We start from the raw sequence: 20,224 nt of genomic DNA, 5'->3' as shown, positions 1-20,224 counted from the left end.
GGAGCAGTGCCAGGACGAGGCGCGGCTGCGGGACGAGGCGGAGCGCGCCCTGCGCGACTGCAGGAAGGAGGCGGACCGCGCCGCGCTCGCGCGCCTCGAGCTGGAGAAGAAGGTGGAGGCGCTGCTGGACGAGATCGCCTTCCTGCGCCGCGTGCACGACGAGGAGGTGGCCGAGCTGCAGGCCGAGCTGCAGGACGCGCAGGTACCGCCGCCGCGCGAGGTGCAGGTGTCCCCTCCCTCTGCCCTTGCAGGCGCGCGAGCACTTGCCCCTCTCCGCCTTGCAGGTGGCTGTGCCTTTGTCCCCCTCCCTCTGCTTTTGCACTTGCCCCTCTCCGCTTTGCAAGTGCCTGTACCTCTACCCCTCCCTGAAGATGCCCGGGCATTTGTCCCCTCCCTCTGCCTATGTAGGCTGCACGGGCATCTGGTCCTCTTTGCCTTGCAGGTGCCTGTGGATTTGTCCCCACTTTGCATGTGGCCGGGTATTTGTCCCCTTCCCCCTACCTTTTATAGGCTGTGCGGGCATTTGCCCCTGTGCCTTGCAGGTGTCTGTGCCTTTGCCTCCTCCCTGAAGATGCCCTGGCATTTGTCCCCTCCCTCTGCCCTTGCAGGCTCTCGGGCACTTGCTCCTTTCTGCCTTGCAGGTGCCTGTGCCTTTGCCCCCCGCCTGCAAGTGCCCAGGCATTTGTCCCCCTCCCTCTGCCTTTGCAGGCTGCCTGGGCATTTGCCCCTCTCCACTTTCCAGGTGTCTGTATCTCTACTACTCCCTGCAGATGCCCAGGCATTTGTCCCCTTCCTTTGCCTTTGCAAGCTGCATGGGCATTTGATCCTCTCTGCCTTGCAGACGCCTGTGGATTTGTCCCAACCTTGCAGGTGCCTGGGCATTTGTCCCCCTCCCCCTGCCCTTTGTAGGCTGTGCAGGCACTTGTCCCTCTGCGTTGCAGGTGCCTGTGGACTTGTCCCCCCACCTTGCAGGTGCCTGTGCCTTTGCCTCCTCCCTGCAGGTTCCCTGGGCATTTGTCCCCCTCCTTGTGCCTTTGCAGGCTGCCCGGGCATTTGCCCCTCTCTCCCTTGCAGCTGTCTGGATGTTTGCTTCCTTGCCCTGCCAGTATCGGTGACTTTGCCCCCCTCCCTTTCCCCTTTGCAGGCTGCACGGGCATTCACCCCTCTCTGCCCTGCAGGTGCCCGGGCATTTGCCCCGTTCCTTCTGCCTTTGCAGGCTGTGTGGGCACTTGCTCCCCTCTGTCTTGCAGGTGCCTGTGCATTTGCCCCCCACCCTGCAGCTGCCCCGGGATTTACCCACCTCCCTCCGCCTTTGCAGATTGCTGAGGTATTTGCTGCTCTCTGCCTTGCAGCTGCCTGTGCATTTGGCCCCCCACCCCACCTTTGTTGACTGCGCAGGCATTTACCCCTCTCTGCCTTTCAGGTTTGCCTGCCCTGCAGGTGCCCAGGCATTTGCCTCCCTCTGCCCTAGACCTTAAACACTGGAGGCTGCAAGTGGGAGAGGAGCAGTGGGGGGAAAAGCCCTGGTAAGCCCTAGTTTGTTCTTCCTGTGGGCATCTGTGCTGTGCCCCCATGTGACACGGGAGCCCAGGCAAGATGGACCTTAAGTCTGACCAAGGATAGGGCAGTTTTAATGTTCTTGTGCACTGAAGGTCCTGTCCTGTGCATTGTTTCGCTCCCTACAGAATGCTGCGCTTCCTCTGCCGTGCCAGCACCTTTCCTGCAGCTCTGCCATTTGTAGGGAGAGCTGCAGGAGAGCCCACTAGCGCTCAGCATTTGACTCCCGTGTCCTGCTGCTGCCCCAGTTTCCTGTCCTCCTTCATGGCTCAGGGGCTGTACCTCGCTTTGCAGCACAGCCCCACTTGTGCACAGCATCTCCCCTTCCCTTTAGGCTGGGCACACTAGGTGGTGCCCACACCCAGTGCTCCCCTCTGTGGCAGATGGGGGTCTCCATCTGCCCTTGTCTGTGCTGGAAGAGACATCCAGGGCTCATGCGAAACACAAAACAATTCCCCTTCTAGAAAGGGAATGCATATGTTAGACGCTCGCAAGAGCTGTCCTTTATGCAGCACGTAGCATGGGGTGTGCCGCACGCTCGCCCAATGCTGCCCTCCTTTGTGTTGGGCAGGGTGTGCCTCTAGCACAATAGTCCGTGTCCCTGCCATGTAGCGCACACGCTTTGCGGATATCAATTCTCCTGTATGCTAAATGGAGAGAGTCCTCCTCCCCTCCTCCCTGTATTTCATATATGCTAGAATAGGTTCTAGACATTACTCTGAGCTCCTGGCTTCGGCAGGCAGGAGGTCATTGGAAGGTTATCTCTGTGAAGGTCGATATTTGCCTGGCTTCTCTCAAGTGGGAGATCAGATAGCTGCCTCTGTCCCATGTTTGTCTTCTGTGAATCAAAAATGTATAGCATACTTCTGTCTTCTGGGTTATGATGTGTTGGGCATGAGGTTGTCAGGAGGGTAAACTGAGCATCTTGCCTTCATCCGGCAGAGTATTTCATAGCCTCACCCTAGGACTATTGGACATTCAGTCTTAGGAAGTGTCAGCGATTTAAGCAGCAAACCCTGTTTATCATTGTTAAGCACCACGGGGAAGAAGGCTTTCTGCTGCTGCTGTTCAGTCCCACTGATAGAGCCAGTGCTTTCTGCCCTGTGTCCTTATCAAGGCATGCCAAGTACACACAATGACAATCAGTTGCACTATCACTGTGTGCCACTGCAAAGAGAAGACCATGTGGGCACATAAATCTGAAGCCTGGATGAGAAGGGAAGTGCTGGGCTTTGTTTCATGTGGCATGTTTGCAGGGAAGGGGTGAGAGGCTAGTTCCTTAGCACAGGGAGAAAAGAAATAGGATATTAATGCAGAATGCAAGTAGCTGTGGTAATTCCTTGGATGTGTAAGAGAATCTCTTATTTCTGTGAGCTTATGGGTAGGTTTCTTATGCAGTTGAGTGACTGTGTGTTTGCCATGGAGCCTATTGTCCATTTGCAAGGTGTTGTCAAGCAAGTATGCTATAAAGGGATTATAAACCCCCCGCCCTCAGCCCCTGGGGTCCACAAGGACCAGGACAGCGCAGTTCAGTGAAGTGACTTTCCAGCTGTAATCACTACATTGATCTAAATGGGATGAGTTCCCTGAGCACTGAGTGGTTCAGGGGTATCATAATGCATTGATTATTCCTGTGTCATGGGAGACTCGGAAGACCTTAGAAGGGCTGAGGTGGTAGCTAATGAAGGGAAGTGCTTATGTGATTTATGCAGGGGAAGTTGGGTATGGTCTTTGTGTTGAGATTTAAGAGCAGGATTTAGCTTTCAGCTCTGCTGATATTTTCTATGTGAAAATGGGTAGGTCGTTGAGAATGACACTGCCTCAGTTTCCCATCTGTAGCAGAGGAGTCATAATCCTTTCTTTCTCCCATATTTTCTCTTTAGATTGTAAGTGCTTAAACTACAAGAAAGCCTCTACTCCCTTCTATATACAGCACGTTTTAGCACAGGAATTACTGTAGTTCGACTGTATATTGGCAGGTGAAGTCTTTGATATAATAGGGAAGTTTAGCTACTTAAATAATAACCCACTTTGCCCTGTATTTGTGAAGCATATAGTGAAACCTGGAAGTCAGAATCTATCTCCATTTTCTTTCCTTTGCATGCAGAGTCACGTATTTGTTGAATAGCAACCATGCTATTTTGGAAATCGAGAGAAGTGCCAAAGCACCTGCTGTTCACCTTTCAAATGAAAGGGAGCTATTGGGTAGAGAACATCCAGGAGAGGTCACGTCTGCAGGGTTTTGATCCTGTTCCCTACCCATCAGCTGGCATAAGATAGCAACATATCATTTCACACTGCATGTGATCGAATCCTGTATCCATGATCAGGGCAGGACTTTGAGCCTGAGATTGGGAGCGGGGAGAGTTTTGCTGCATCTCTACTTAGGTTTTACACAAATGATTGACCAGGAAAGCTGCTCTCACTAGGAGCTCTTTATTAGTAGAGTGATTGCTTTCACGGTGACGAGCAGCAGGGACAGAAACGAGGTCACTGCTGAGACCGACTGCCTGACAATCTGAACATTTTCAACTTGATTGTATCCTAGAAATCTGCAGCAGTCTGTTCTAAGCAAGATTCGTGAGTGACGGTTTTGCAGGAGATTTGGAATCACGTGATTTGCTTTCATCCCCGCACCTCCCCGTGTTTGTTACAGGCAAACTCCTTTCTTTTTGTGTGCTGGCCATGTTGCCCTTAAATTGCAGGATAAACTGCACTTCTGAAATACCTTGGTTTCAGAATGTGTATGTTTGCATTTGGGGCCAAATTTACTCCTGGTAGAAACAGCTGCAAGTATCCTCATGTCAACAGAGGTGCCTCTGCTTAGTCCTGTGGGGAATTTGGTCTGTATTTCTCTGCTAGGGACTGGTCTGATAGCATTGTAATAAATATGTGCATGCTTCCATCAGCATTTGCCAAGGAAAGCCTGCAACCTAAAACTGAGCCCTCATAGCATGGCCCCAATCCAGCATCTGTATGGAAATTCAGTGATAGATCAATAAGTTTATGGCTTTCCCAACACTGCTTCACGGTGGATGGTTCAGCTGCCAAAAACTCACCGCGTCTAAAATCCATAACAGGCAGAGCTATAAAAAATGCAGCAGCCCTTGGGGTTTGGATTGAGGAGGAAATAAATTTTGCTTATAGATTTGGCTGTAATTCTGTCATTCTTCCTTCATCGAGCAATGAAGAGCCTATTACGTTCAGAAATTTGGATTTTGCCTGAACCGTGACTGGTAGGCCACCGTGCTACAGAATTGTGTGAAGATGCTGGATCATTTAAACAAACGAGTCATTTCACTTGTGAATGATATTGCAATAGCAAGGCAAAAGGAATTAGCAGAGCTGGGGGGAAGGTCAAAAAGGACTTTAAATTAAGCTGTCCTGGAGCATTCTCAGTTGTCCCCCAGACAGTTGTCCCACTCAGTAGCAAGTCTGAAAACAGTGCAGCGCCTCTGATGAATGTCTCTGACACTGGGTTAATTTGGAGTGTTACTATAGTTACCATGGGGGTCTAGATTGCTAACACAATTCAGTATTTTGTGTGTGTGTGTGGGAGGGCGGGTTACATGATGTCACACACCTTTGATTGCATCACTTGTCCATACCCACCAATCCCTCCATTTCTGCATGGGGTTCAAGGGAAAAAATGTGAGCCAGCATTGGAGGCGTGCTGTCTCAAACAGGAGGCAGCACCTAGCCATTGCAGTAGCCATGTCATGATATATGTACGCCTGTAATTCATGCCAACGGGGTGGTTTATTGTGTATTCTCCAGGTCTCGGTGGAGTTGGATGTGAGCAAGCCGGATCTCACTGCTGCCCTAAAGGAGATCCGCATGCAGTATGAGGTCCTATCTGCCCGGAACCAGCAGTCGGCCGAAGAGTGGTACAAATCCAAGTTTGCCAACTTCACTGAGGAGGCTGCGCGCAGCAATGACAGCATCCGCCAGGCCAAGGAGGAGATCACAGAGTACCGGCGCCAGCTGCAGTCCCGCAACATTGAGATCGAGTCCCTGAAGAGTGCCAACGAGTCTCTGGAGAGGCAGCTCCAGGAAGCTGAAGAGAGGAGCAACACAGAGATCCAAAATCTGCATGTAATTTACACTCAACAGCAGATGCACTGACTCCCCAGAGGTTCCCAAACCCTAGAGCTCAACTGCAGCTTCAGAGATGTTGCAGATAGACATGATGTAGAGAGAGGCATCATCCAGGCTCTCTTCATTCCGCCTTCATAGCTCATGCCACACTTTTAGATAGCTTCGCACTGTGCAGTCCTTGCCAGTGGGTGGGCTGTGATTAGCAAACCTGAGTGGTGGAAGTTAGTTGTAATGAGAGTAGGATGCAGGTTTATAGCCTTCCCTACCTATAGTCTTCAGGCACTTGGAAAATGTTAATCCACTAAGTAGATTGTAAGGATGGTTTACCTACTGGGGAAATGGGAACACCAGGCATTCACTGACCACGTCAAGTCTGAGGGTTAGGTCAGAGACAGAGGTAGAATCATGGTTCCTAGGCTTCACACCAAGCTAACAGGAGAACTAAGTAGTCCAGAATTTCTTGTCACTTGCTGTAAATGCTAGACAGATTAGCACTAGGAAAATAATTGTATCCTTCACAGTCCTCTGAGTTACTGAGTCACAGGTTAGAATAGAAAACTTCTGATGTGTTGGGCAAAAGTTCTTCACTCAAAACTGTGTGAAAGTGTTATACCCCTACAGCAAAGGGAATATGCAGTGTAAACAAATAGTGTGAGTGTCCCTGAGATGAAGAGATCACTATCTAAATAGACAAGACAGATTAAACATGAGAGGACAAGGAGATGAAGGGACTTGCAGCCATATAATATGTCCGTTGCGGTTAGGATTTCATTAGCTCCAGTGATCTGTCCACACTAGTATCTGATTGTACACTAGTTTGAACTGTGTGTCTGGAAGCAGGGCACTGACCAGCAATGGGAAGAAGCCATTAGCATTGCTCAAGATACTTTCACTCCCATTTTTTTGTTCTACAGGAAACTATTAACCAGCTGGAGAATGCTCTGAGGACAACCAAGGGAGAGATGGCTCGTCACCTCCGGGAGTACCAAGATCTGCTCAACGTAAAGATGGCCCTGGATATTGAAATAGCTGCCTATAGGTAAAGCATTACTGTGAGGCCATCCTTTTCACAGGGCTTTGGAGATGTCCTTCAGACTCTGGAGGTCAATGGAAGAGCTGCAAGTAACACTGTATCTTTGAGTGGTATAATAATGCAACTTAACAATTGCACTATGAGCTTTTTTTAATTGGGTTGTGGAAAAAAAATTAAAATAACAAGAATTGGACCCATTTCAACTTTTGCAAAAGATGACGACTTCAAATGTTTTTGTGAATTGGAAGAGAATATATTTTCTGGCCAGCTTTTACCCAGGGTTCCTGGTTTGATGGGGGCTGCTGATTATGTTGAAATACTTTGTTTCCATCTTTACCCTTTCTCTTCCATACACAAACTACACATGGTTCCAGAGAAGTGCTAGTTAGAGGAAATGATCAAAAGTGCCCTCTGTCTGTCAGGATGTTCAGGGAGGGAATCTCCCATGGCCTGAGGGGCTTAAACACCTGCTTGCCATTGAATTTTAATGGGAATTGAATTCCCTTAGTTTCCTTTGAAGATCCTTACAGCACATTTACATACATACTTGCTAAGTGCTGGGGGCACTTAGACTCTCAGATGCTACACAACAATCCCTCAGGTCATGTGGTGTATCTCATTAAGGCTGCAGCAAAAGACTAACTGCAGTAGCTGCTCTTTCTTGGACATGAATGAGAAATCAATTGGTACATCAGTGTTTCCCAAGGGGGATGCTCCCCTTTATCCCTGCTAGATGAAAGCAAACTGATCTTGGTTGGATAACTTATAAAGGAGATGAGGAGAATTGGAAATCTTGCTCCAGCCAGGGCTAAAATGCTCTTTCCTTGGTATTTTGCTTTGCAGGAAGTTACTGGAAGGGGAAGAGACCCGACTGAGCACCGTTACCAGTGGGAGCACATATGGCCTTGGCTATGCTATCCCATCTGGCCCATTCTCCGGAGTAAAAACCTTCTCCAGCAGCATGGTCACTGTCAGAAAGGAGGAGAAGAAGGACCCGCAGGACAACATCAAGGAAGCCGGGCTGGCTGAAGAGCCAAAGGCTGCTGGGCAAGACAAGCCCAGAGAAGAGAAGGCAGAAACAGCCCCAGCCAAAAACTAAACTGAAGTAAGCTTCTGTCTCCTCAAGGGGAGCAGGAGTATACTGCAGGGGAAGAGATCATCTTGTATCCTTCTGTAGCCTGTTACAGTAACATGGAGGGGCAGCACGGTCCAGTGGATAGAGCTTTTGACTTGCACTCAGATGCCCTGGGTTCTCTTCATAGCTCAGCCACTGACCCACCACATGACCTTGGACCAAATCACTTCCCCTCTTTGTGCCTAGTTTTCCCCTCTCCCCCTTGGCCTATCCTATCTGTAGATTGTAAGCTCTCCTGGGCAGGGACCTCTGTATAGCACTGAGCACAATGTTGGAACCTTCAGCACGACTTCAGTGCTGCTTTAGGGCAAGGGCTCCCTGTGTCTCATGCCCTTGGCTCCCATGCCCTCAACCCGCTCACATAAAACTTGGTTGTAAATACTTCTGCTGACTTCAGTGGCATCAGATCTGGGCTCTTTCTTAATATGCAGACCAGGGCTCCAGTGTATTCCCACTTCCTTCCCACAGCTCTAAACCCTGCTCTTTTACAGCAGGTTAGGATATGCATGTTTGCAATTGCTAGCTTCTGCAGCCAAACTCTGTTAAAGGATTCTGTTAAAGCAACTTCTTGGCTCCTGTCAAGGCCCCTATTGATTAAACAGGACCATCTCACTATCCTGATGCCTCACACATTTGGTACAGTTACCCCAAAAGGTTACAGATCACAGCTTCTGAATACCCTGTAAGAGGTGCCAGTGGGAGTAACCTGTTGGGTCTGGCAGTGGCAACTCTGTTTTTTATTCAGGGAAGTGCCAGCCAGGTCTGTTTCTATAGAAAGAAGCCAGTCTCTTCCTCACTCTGGTCAAGAGACCAGGCCTTCAGCCCTTCTCTGCTTCTGAGACTTCTTCCACTTTTTTCCCTTCCTTCCTTCCTTTTTAACTTTTGCTGTCACTGCCAGCTGAGGGCACTCTCTGGGTAACAGCAGGTATAGTCTGCAGTCAAAGAAGAGATAGAAAAGCTATGGTTGACCACCAGATTCTGATGCATTTACTCGCACTGAATAGCACCTTATTCCACCAGCAGTGTCAGTGGAGTTTGGACCAGATGATGTTTCCAACCCTATACTTCTATGAGTAAGGTATCAGTAGGTATACGGTTATCATGAATCTGGCTCAGATCTTGAGAAGAGCTTGCTCAGTATTTGTGGTGGTGATCACTTGCAAATCTGGCCCCCTTGTGAGTGCTGCACACTTGAAAATGTGTCCCCAGGCTTTTTTATTTGGCTATTGTTTTTTAGCAAAACAAAAAAGGGTGTTTGGGGGAGCAGAGGCAAGGTTACCCATAACCTTTTCTGCAAAAAGCAAATAAACATGTGCAAAGCTGAAAATGCCAGTGATCTTGCTGAGACTCAGGTGTCTTGGTTATGATGTAGAGGGACCAGTTGACCATCTGTCTGTTCTTTCTCTCTCTTTTTTTATTTCCTACCCAAGAATGTACCTGAGCAGTGTGGGGAGGGGGGATGTATTATGAAGGTGAATGTTCTATAGGAAGGTTTAGCTTGATCTTCTGAATGTAGAGCCAATGGTGCTTGATTGCTAGGGATGTTGTAGCTCTTCAGCAGAGCTCCTGATGGGTTGCAAATGTCAACTGAGAGCTGATCAAAATGATTTGGATTGTGAAATGCTGACAATTTCAAAAACTGGAGAGGTGGGAGAATTTGAAATGGTCATGGAATTTCCTCTCTGTTTTTGTCACCAGCTGTGGAACTGGTTGAAATGTCAAGTTATCAAGCCAGACAAGTGGAGTTAAATTTCACACCTTGTCATAAGATGTTTGACTAGCTTAACTTTAGATGGTTACTGAATGTAGATTTACTAGATAATGCAATGCATGGCCTTCTCTAGGGTGTGTTTGCGTGTATGTATAGTGGAATGCTAACTGGTTGTAGAACAGTGGTTATGCAAGCATTTTTCTTTAATTGATACAACCTTTTGGTTGAAGTATCATTTTGCATGAAGCCACTTTTCACATAGTTTGAATGTGACTTTCCTCTTTTTGGACTAAAATATCCTTTGTTTATTTAAAAGACAAATAAATGGAAAAACAGAAACCCCAAGGAACAAGGTTAGTGTTGGTGTCTGAGCACAAATATGTGCAGGTTGTAAATTCAAATCCTCACCTTCGGATGTTCAACAAATATTGATTGAAACTCTTCTACTGTATGCCTGGTCATGTGTTTCTAATCATTTTGTTTCACACTGATCAAGGAGCAGTTCATTGCTAGCCTCAGCATTTTTATATCCCTGTTTATTTTGGTTTTGTTCTTTTCCCACACCACCCTGGAAATAACGGGCCAGGTTTTCAGCTGATGTAAGTTACCGTAACTCTTCAGAAATCAGTGGAGATGCACCATTCTATCAGAGCTGAGGGTGTACCGCATTATTTCTCCCCACAGCACAATACATGCAGTTCACAGCAGCATGAGGCTGATGCACCATTTAAATACAATATAAATCTTCAAAATGTTGCGCACACTCTGGGCAGCTTCTCTGTGAAGAGGTGAGTTTCACCCATATACTACAATGGCACAAAGAATAAAGTTGGAGGTAGAGGGAAAAGTTCTAGTAAAGAATAAAAACAGTCTACATCTTATAATACTACTTTGTGCTGTCCATGCCATTTCATTCCTTAAAATAAAATCACCCTCACAAAGTCAAAAGTTTACCCAAGTTAAACAGCCTATTGGCTTAGTGCGATGAAAGCACACTGGTTTCTGTAGCTGGCCAAACACAGGGAGTGATGTGCCCAGTATCACATCCCATCCCGACTCACTAGTTACTCAGTTACAACTGGGTGCATGAGCGTAAGTCCAGAGCACAGGGCTTAGGCATGTACTTGCCATCTTGCTGCAGCTTCACTGCTTTTCGTATCCATCCAAGCTTGGGAATGCCCAAATATTCTGTTATCACCACTCCAACAGCAGTGTATACGTGATCTGAATCCCATCTCCCATAACAGTGCTAAGGGTACATGCTGTTTACTAAATTTGCCACGCTACTGCCAACTCTTCTTCAGAGATTTCAAAAGCCTGCTCTTAGTGGCGGTTGTTCTCATGTGTAATTATATATTTGTCCTCTCACCTTGATTACTTGCTTGTGAGAATCTCAGGTGCAAAGTGAAATGTGTTATTCTTGGCTCTCACTGGAGGTATTGCTGGTGCTAGAACTGAGCTTTACACCTACCAGATGAGATATGTGAATGTGGCTTATCTTATGATCTGCTATAAATGGCATCTCACTCCGTTCCTCTGCTCATGGCCCAGTTATGAATAATGGGGATAACCTCTGCTTGCCTGTTTATTAGTATAAGTGACTATTAAATGCATTGGACTAAAAACACAGGCTACATACATAAAATATTTTCTCAATGTAAAATCCATCTCCACTGAGCTATAATGACCATGGCAGCTTGTCTGCTGGAAACTAATGGACCAAGATTCAGTCAAGAACTCTTGAGAGTTATTGACCCATGCTAATATATTCTGAAGATGTGGGGGAAAAAATAGTCACATGCATTTCTTTATGGGTGAAGCTATTTATTGATGTATACATGGGATGTTTCTAAAGGATGAATGTCTTCTGTAATACATTAGTCACTCTGATCTATCATCGCCCAGGTCCCAATTACATTAAAAAAATTTCCAGAACCGTCTTGTGTCCATTCATATCTTTGCATGGGGGGGCATTTGTGTCTTGGAAAGCTCAATAAAATGAAAGCAGATCTTTTCCATTCAATACAATTCTGATTAATTTAGTTCTGGGTTCAATTTGACGAAAAGGAGCAAGACCCAAGCCATGTTGATAGTAGGCTGGAAACTATAAGCAGGTTGCCAACCTCTGGAACGCTGCAGTTTTGGAGCAGCCCACCCACTGGAGTAGCAGAGAAGGAGAAAAGCCTCACTGGGTTAAATAAATTAAGAAAAGATTTATATCCTGTTGCTGCCTACAATAACCAAAAAATGGATACGACTACCCAGGAGATCCCCTCTAGTCAGACGATCACTCAATACTGATCAGTCTTGATAACTTCCAACAGTAGGCAGTGTAGCCAGGCACTTGAGAAAGTGGCTGCTTCTCTGAAGGATGAAGAAAGACACATGAACAAGGCAGAGGAAAGAAGAGACCCATGTGATATTGCAGTTGCCTACGCTATCATTCAAACATGGCTTTTGGCTTTATGAGCACTACATACCCAATATACTGGGTATATACTGGTGCCCTTCTACCTTTGGCCCTGCTACACTCACATTTCACTTATATTCCACTTCTTTCAATTCTCTTAAAACCACTAGGCAGAACCTCAGCTAGCCCAACAGAGCTCTGCACATTTTCAGCGCAGGCAGGTGTGCCTCACCATAGGCCAGCAGCTGGAGATGAACTGCTGCATTTTAAGTCTCCTTAATATCTTCCAGGAAGAAGAATTCCTAGACTCCTGGTTTGGGTGCAGTTGCTCTTAGGCCTCATTGCACTATGGGCCTGCTTCTCAGTCAGTCATTCTCATAAGCATGAACCACTAGCAAAGGAGAACAGGAGCATTACATATGGGCTTGGCACTGGTGCCCTTAATGCAAAAGGTACAGGTTTGGCAAAATAGGTGCCAGAGACCTGAGAAAAACTCCACTGCCCCTTACTATTGCCCAGGAGCTGCTTTGTCATTGCCAGAACTGTTATGAAGTAACTGCTAGTAATAAAAATGCCTGATCCCCACAGTCATCGCCAATGGAAGATTTCTCTGGAAACCTGCTTGTAGATGCAGGTGCAGGGAGAAGAACATGTCTTGTTTCAAAGGCTCTTCTTTAGTTATAGAAACCTGGTCTCCAGGGAGGTCCTACATATAACAGTTAACACCTGACATCTCCTGGAGCAGATAAAGGTCCAGCTTCTCTTCCAGGAATGAAGAGACCAAGTAAGGTCTTTCTTGCTGTAATGAACCTCTGAGAGGCTCTGTAAGTAGGGATAAACTTCAGCTTGTTATAAGAAAGCCTATGCCCTATTAATTTGCCCTTAACCAAGCAACGGTTTGTTCTTTTCCCAATTAACTAACATACAGCTGGATTCTATTTAATACCACTGCTAGGTCTTCTCTAAGTAGCTCAGACATTGTAATGACTTGTTCCCAGATTAATCGACACTGGCAAATGGGTACATGATTAGACTTCAGTCCAGTTTTCTCTGTGACTTTCTACAGTAATTTCATATTTTAGCCAGCTGGGTTTTTAACTCAGATGGAGTCAGCCTTGCTGATGTGTGAGATTTGATATGGAGCAGGATGGCCCTGTAGAAAATAGGCTGGAAAACGCTGATGTAAAGGAGGTCAGTTCCTTAAATCAGAAAGCCATGACTATAAAGGCAGGCTTACTGACTGCTGTACAGTCTCTGCCTAGAAGGGCCAGATCCCTGCCGGTCAGCTTCTCTATCTATTCCTCTCCACCTCCCCCTGCTGTTAATGCCCTGTGAAATGTTATCTGCTCTAGCAAAAGTAGCAGAGCTCCTCACAGGGGCCCAACTGGCTGCTGCACATGGATACTCCACTGACATATCACTCCCTGTCAAAGCTGATCCCTTTGTGTGCTGCATGTGAGCAGACCCTTGTTTCTATTCTAGTCGTTGGGGATCCACAGCGGGCAGCAAGTGTGTACAGGAACAAGATTTCAGTTTGAAAATACCCACTTAAGCAATTTAGCAAGACACCAATGACAGGGAAGAATCTACCCCTGTGGTGCAGCCTGCTCTGGGAAGGAAGGGAGAGGTCACTTGTGTAGCACAGCTATGCATGACTAATGGAGGCCAGGTACGCCAAAGAACAGGCCAGCTCTACGTGGGGAAGTTTAGGTAGGCAGGAGCTTTTTCACATCTTGACTAAGTGGCTTGCAGACCTTTGTTGGAGGTCTTATTCAGTAAGGGTCCTTGGGTATCATATACTGTTTAATCAGTAGATTTCAAAGCACTCTACAAAGGATCTATACAAGAGAAAATGGAGGCAGGGAGAGGTCAAGTGACTTGCCCCAGATCCAGGAGGCCAATGGCAGAGCTGCGAATAGCTCAACCTGAGTTCCTAGTCCAGTGACTTATCCACTAGCAGCATTATCTCCATAATGTTCAAGCGTGGGTAAAACTGCTGGGAAATAAACAGCTCTTTTATCTCTCGGTTTCTGAGATGAAGACAGGGTCCGGTTGTTAAAATGGGATCTCGGAGAAGTTGGAATTGTCTAGGGAATGAGCCTGGTTATGGTGTACATGTGTTTTGGGGCTTTTTTTGCCTGTGGTGAAGGTTTGTTTTCGATGTCGATGTCTGGGGATGAGAGATGCGGTCAGCTGTTCTGACAGAAGTGATGCTTGCATTATTGGACTGTCAAAGATGTCTTGGCATGAATCTTGTAAGCCAGCCCTAAGGAGCTGTGGGTTAGGATCTAGCTGGTAGAGTCAATCAGTCCCTGGCTCGGTGCACACTTCTCTGGGTTAAAGCAGGACATCAGAGAAACCATGAATGAGGACTACTAACCAGGATCTTGATGCTGTTCTCCTCTTTTGCTGCCCTCTGGAGCTTTGAGTCAAGCCTAGGTGAAGCTTGCAAGTTAGAAGCGAATCTTGCCTCCTGGAATAAAAACACTGAAATTTCTCTGACCCTTGAGACTGCTAACTTCTCTGGGATACAGTCTGAAGCGTGGCACTAACAGCTGGAAGGACCCTGCCTCTTCCACATTTGCTTGGTCTACACACCATAACTTGTTCTTTCTTTTCACATTGTTTTCTTTACCCCAGAATAATGGGTCTATGAGAGACAGCACACAGTAGCTTCTTTAGAAACACCCTGCATCTGAACTGAAGAGAACTGCACCCTTTTCCTGTGCCATGGGACCCTGAGTGCTCGGTGTCTGTCTCCCATCCGCCAGACAGCATAGGGCCACCTGCTACACAACCTTTCTCCATAGCTCCAACTGTTAAAGTCTCAGAATATGAATCTTTCACTGCTTACATTGGAGAACTATTCCACGATCAGACAGGATCTGCATGGTTCGGGTATTCAGTGTAAAAGCTCCTTTTTTCCCTTTCAAATTTGTCCTACCCTTGACTCCTCTGAGTTCCTGTCCTGTTGAGGCTTTGACACACATCCATCATGAATGTCTAAATCACCCATCTACGTAGCTCTGGAAAATGGGGGAATTGTTCTTTTAGTGTGTGGGGTTTTCATCCTTGGGTATGAAATGTCTGCCAGTGCTCTATGAAGGCCAGAAGCCTCAGGCTGTTTTGTCACTGAGAACAGGCTTGGATATTTACCGTTGTTTCTAGGAAAAAAACCATTGTGTGTCTTGAGCAGTGCAGGGAGAGGGAAATCTCTGAAGGATGGGAGCTATTCCAGGGGTGATAAAAGGGAGGCAGGCAGATAATTATACCATAAATCCAGGGGAAGAACTATAGGAAGGGGACAGACACTGTTTTCAAATACTAAGTGAATGTTGTTTAGTGTGCGAAGCCACAAAAACAAGCTGAAAAGGATGAAGCTGAGAAGATGAGACGTTGGTCAGAGCCCACTGGGACACTGAGCATGTGATTTTACCTTCCATTGGACAGTTCCCAGTATTTGGCAAGAAAGGTTGTCTTGTATTTAAAAAATTGGACTGTGAGTTGGAATATCGGTTTGTGTGAGCATTGTGTTGTGCACTGAATGCTCACGACAGAAATGGTTACATGTTCTATGCCAGTATCCTTAATAGATGATCCTTGAATCAGTTCATTAAGAATCCTCGCATCATCTACTCATGGCCTTTGTGTTTCTGTCCTTTGAGGAACAATCTGGTCTAAGGAGGGTATATAAACTCCTAAGGGGAACTTGAGTGTGCTCCACATTACCCTTGCTCTAGATGAACTGGAAACGGAATTTGTACTGGTTTGGTAAGATGACTCACTGCTACAATAAAAGCTGCTTTAAAAAGGATGTTTGTGCTGAACGGGAACATTCCCACACATTTCTCTATTCGTGAAACCCTGAAAACCATCTCCTGCAAAAATAGTGTAAATATTTTATGCACAACGCATGATCCTTGTGGAGAGGCACAAAACAGCAGCCCTGCTAAAGCCTCTCTGCTGCTAACGTAGAGAATTGAATGTCATAAGCAACCAGCAATAAGGCTGTAATCTAGTGCTGCAGAAAAGCAGCATCGTTTTACCACCACCAGGAGAATTAGATCACAAATTTGCTTTTTCAAGCCTGGTGCATGTTCCACTGAGACAGCCTTAATAAAGACGGTAGGAAGGGAAGGCTAACAAGGTTAGTTGAGCTGTATTATATGCCCTCATTTTTTCAAAGCTTCCTGTCTCCTTCCATGTTCTGCCATTTCTCGAGTTACCATCCAGCCGTTATTAGTGCAGAAAGAGATAACACAGAGCTGACTGCTTAATCATTTATGATACCTGCTGCATTGTGCTCGTAAGGAGCACTTAGGAATGAAACTGAGGGGTTTTTTTCCCCTGCTTATCATTCATGGGCCTTAGTCATTATTGTGGTACTTCAGATCTGATGCTTGTATATCCCCTTTGAAATTAGATGATGTTTCCCTGCCTTGAGATTTGGCCATCTCTTAGAGAGACATGTGCCAAGAGATGGACTGGATGTTACTAAAGAAGACCAGGTATCAAGAGACTAGGCAGCTCTGTGACTTGGTTAACCTCAGCTCATCTGTAGTTTACCATGGGACTGTGGTAGCTAACTGTGTCCCTTCCAGTAAATTTTAGGGAAACTAAGACTGTTCTTTTGGTTTGGGATCAACCTGAGTAGTGGTCTGGTTCTTGAACGATCACTACGGTGACAGTGTTTTAAAAAAATGTTTGGATGTTCATATAGCAATAAGAATTTGACACTGATTCTCAACTGGCTCAATGCATTTGTGAGGGGCTGGCTGGCAGTGACCTAGCCCAGGGGTTTTGAAAGGGCAAAAGATGATTGGAGGACTTGGGATTCCCTTTCCTCACCAATCAGGCCCAGAGATTCACCCCTCATGTCCCCTGATTGGCCCCTTGGGTCACCTGGAGGGGGATAAAAGGGGCAGCACCGCTGACTCAAGAGGAGACCATCGAGGGACTACGAGGAAGGAGCTTCGAAGAGCTGGCAAGAGCTGAGCCAGCGGGGTGGAAGCAGACTGAGACTGAGGCCAGGACTCATGTTGCAGGTGTAGCAATATTACAAGGTATGGGTTTGAAGCTGCTCCCATTCCCAAGAGTTTGCAATCTAAAGAGATCAAAATGGATACAAGACTTTAACATGCACAATCAGGCACAGAGATCAGATTAACGTGCCCAGAGTCGCATACACATTTCCAGGAACTCCAGTCACGTAAATCCAAATCAGTGCCTAAACTACACAACCCTTTATTCCTCTGCGGCATCAGTAGTACTCTCCCTACCCTCTCTCAAAATCAGCAGGAGCACATCTGTTTGCTGTTAGCCCATGGTCCACTCGTAAGGGTGAGGCCATTTTACAGATAAGCATGAGTGACTGGTGCGTCCTGAATCTGGGGGGGCATCCACAGAAGCCGCTGATGGCGGTGGCCCTGTCGCGGGGCGGGGAGGTACCAGCCCTACTGACAGCATCAGTGTCAGCCATCAGGGAGGGAACTGTCCCCGTCGGGGGGGCACATGCACCCCCGTGCACCCTCTACCAGTCACCTATGCAGATGAGGCAAAGGTTTTTTACAGATTATAGTTTCCAAAGTGCTTTGGGGCCAAGAGTGCCATTCAGAAGAGAGTCTTCCTCCTCCCTCTTCCATTACAGTCCAAGGCAATGAGCAAAAGTAAAAAAAGGTTAATTGCTTGTCTGCAGCTGATTGGACTGTGCACCAAAGCAAGCCGGAGAAATAAATTAGAGATAATATTTTTCAGTCAGGTTGTCCAACTGTTCAATAATGAGACCAGAAAATTGCATTCAGACCAGACTTTCATTAGCAGTACACTCCATTTTGTTGTGGCAAGCCTTGGAAATTGCTGATTGCTCAGTCTTTAGGGAGAAGTTTTAGAGATGTTAAAATGATTCTGGAGTCATTTGTCCCAGATAAATTCTTCACTTGGAGACAATGCCTAATAATAAATGCTCTGAAAGGGGGTATGTGTATGTAAACTTGTAAACAGTTGAGTTGCACAAGGGTTAATTTGAACCACTATGCTTGGTGGGGAAAACATAGTGCCTTTTAACAATAGCCAATCTTTAAGCCAAGTCCCAGTGGTGAGGGTTAAGCCCTACAGCTGAAGGCTATGTCCAAGTTGGACAAAAAACAAGCTGCACTTGGCTTCTTGGCCTCCTGTGCAGTTCTAGCCCCAGAGTTATACTGTAATGCCCCTACTCAGTAGGTCTCAATTACTGTGCAGTCTGGCGAGTCCTCAGCCCCATCCTACAATACAATTGGACAAGTGAAGTTGGTGTCTGTACATGTTTATGGGCACCAGAAGGCAAAGCTGATGGCAAAAGGAAAGTTTCTGAGTGGACAATGCAAGAACAGAAATCCTGTTTTCCCCTTGTCCCACAAGTAGCTTAGCCATGGACCATGCAGACTGGGCAGCTGTGGTTCCTAGTCTCCAGTAATTTTAATGTCACATAAGCAGCAGCACCACTCATACCAAGACTTGTCTCCATGTCAACAGAAATGCACCGGTCTGTGCAATTCAGGAGATGATCCAGACACAGAGACATTGAACACAGCCAGCGCAGCCTGGTTGATTCTGACCAAAGGTGTACACATCTTGCTAGCCCAAGTTTAGGCTTATAAATCTAGGTCTTCTCTGAACTCCAAGCCATGAGATAGATGGAACTTCCTACCAGGGTCATGCCTAGCTCTGTGATTCTATGTGCCTGCATTTTGAAGACCCAGTCCAAAGCCCTTTAGAAGGATCCCCACTGACTTCAGCTACTTATGAATCAGGTCCTTGCAGTCAAGAATTGTATGGCCATCTGCTCCACTCCACCCCCAAAACTAGAAATGAATCATGGGTTAATTTCCTATCAGCTTGCTCTCTCTGGTCCTCCAAGGCCTCTGTCAGTATTCCAGCTGGCTCTAAGTGGGTTCCACAGTACAGAATAACAGACAGCAAATTCAGTGCTTTGAGGGGGTGGCGGGTCTCTGATATATTAATTTTCAGTGACCTTGAGGCTTTCTTTCCCATCTACAAAGGGCCAGCGCCATGTTATTTCACTCCTTGGCACTCCCATTCATCACCAGTAAGCGCTTTAGAAATGGAAATCAAATTAAGTAGGAGGCACAGTGACCTTGTCGATATATAGCATTCTGCAGCAGAGCAAGGCTCTGCATGCCCTTGAAGCGAGATGCGCATTACAGAAACATCTGCTGTGTGCGTTAAAGAGGTTTTCTGAAGCAGCAGCCGGCCCATTGATAAAAGAATGATCAAGGGACCTCAGAGCAAGCCTGTAATACACAGCCAGGATTAGAACCAGGAGCTCCAATTCCCCATCCCTATCGTCAGTCACAGGGATGCACTCCTGCCAGGCATTTTAAATCTCATTTAAAAGTTTAAATCTACCCCTACTGCCTCCCCCAAAAGAGAGTAGATTGCTCTAGCAACAACTTGCATCCTTCCATGACCCCAGTTCCTTGGCTTTGAAGTGCTGGAGAAGAGAAAAGCATTGAAATAAGGCCAAACTGGTCAAAATAAAAAATAAACGAATGCACCAATTTAGCTTCCAGTGGCTTTGCACTGGCTTGGTTCTGGGTACAATCCAAGCCAGGGAAGCTTTTATGCCTTTCTTTGCATGACTTGGGGGCTGAATGCTCTCCTTAGCTCCTCATTTCCCAAATGGAATAAAAATTTAACCAGAAGCGCTGAATGTTCTGTCTCTGACCCCTCTACACATGACTGCTTATTTCTACTTGCTACTGAAAAGTTACCACAAGGGACAGGAGAGAGACAGTATGAAAACAGTGTAGGAAACAAGTGACAGGGAAGTGGCATCCTAAGAATTTTTCTGGGACACATACACATTCAGCACCGAGCTTATCCTGAACAACTAAGTGCAATGAGCATATAGTGATTGGCTCAGTGGTCCCTAATGCTCCTGGCAGAAGCAATCTAAACAGCAGTACATCAGGAGCAGCAGATCTTGACTTTCCAAAGGCCAGAGCTAATTTATTCCACAGATAAAGGGCAATATTTGTCCCCAGTCTAGTAGCATCACTATTCTCAGCTCTCATAGATTCATAGATTCATAGATGTTAGGGTCGGAAGGGTCCTCAATAGATCACCGAGTCCGACCCCCTGCATAAGATGCATCATTATGTATGTATCTCTCCATGTACAAAGATGAGCAAAGACATTCTTTGAAAATGTTACTCTTAAGTAATGCTGATTTGTAACAAACAAATCAATATGCTTCTAGCAGTGTGCTACCTCTTTGGAAAA

The 20,224-nt window shown here is 46.4% G+C and overlaps 1 protein-coding gene across 1 annotated transcript in view; it reads left to right on the top strand.

Moving 5' to 3' along the window:
• LOC102371856 (low molecular weight neuronal intermediate filament-like) overlaps positions 1-11,465 on the top strand; it is a 19,585-nt gene extending 8,120 nt beyond the window's left edge. The window contains exons 2-5 of the mRNA XM_025191888.1: positions 5-202; positions 5,335-5,652; positions 6,570-6,694; positions 7,532-11,465. Of these exons, the coding sequence (XP_025047673.1) occupies positions 5-202; positions 5,335-5,652; positions 6,570-6,694; positions 7,532-7,787 (897 nt within the window). The 3' untranslated portion in view covers positions 7,788-11,465. The remainder of the gene's footprint in view (positions 1-4; positions 203-5,334; positions 5,653-6,569; positions 6,695-7,531) is intronic.
• The last annotated feature ends 8,759 nt before the right edge of the window (positions 11,466-20,224 follow it).

The sequence above is a fragment of the Alligator sinensis genome, unplaced genomic scaffold, assembly GCF_000455745.1.
Source record: "Alligator sinensis unplaced genomic scaffold, ASM45574v1 scaffold804_1, whole genome shotgun sequence".
NCBI lineage: Eukaryota > Metazoa > Chordata > Crocodylia > Alligatoridae > Alligator > Alligator sinensis.
Note: the sequence above shows the minus strand (reverse complement) of the source record. Positions and strands in the feature narration are given on the sequence as shown.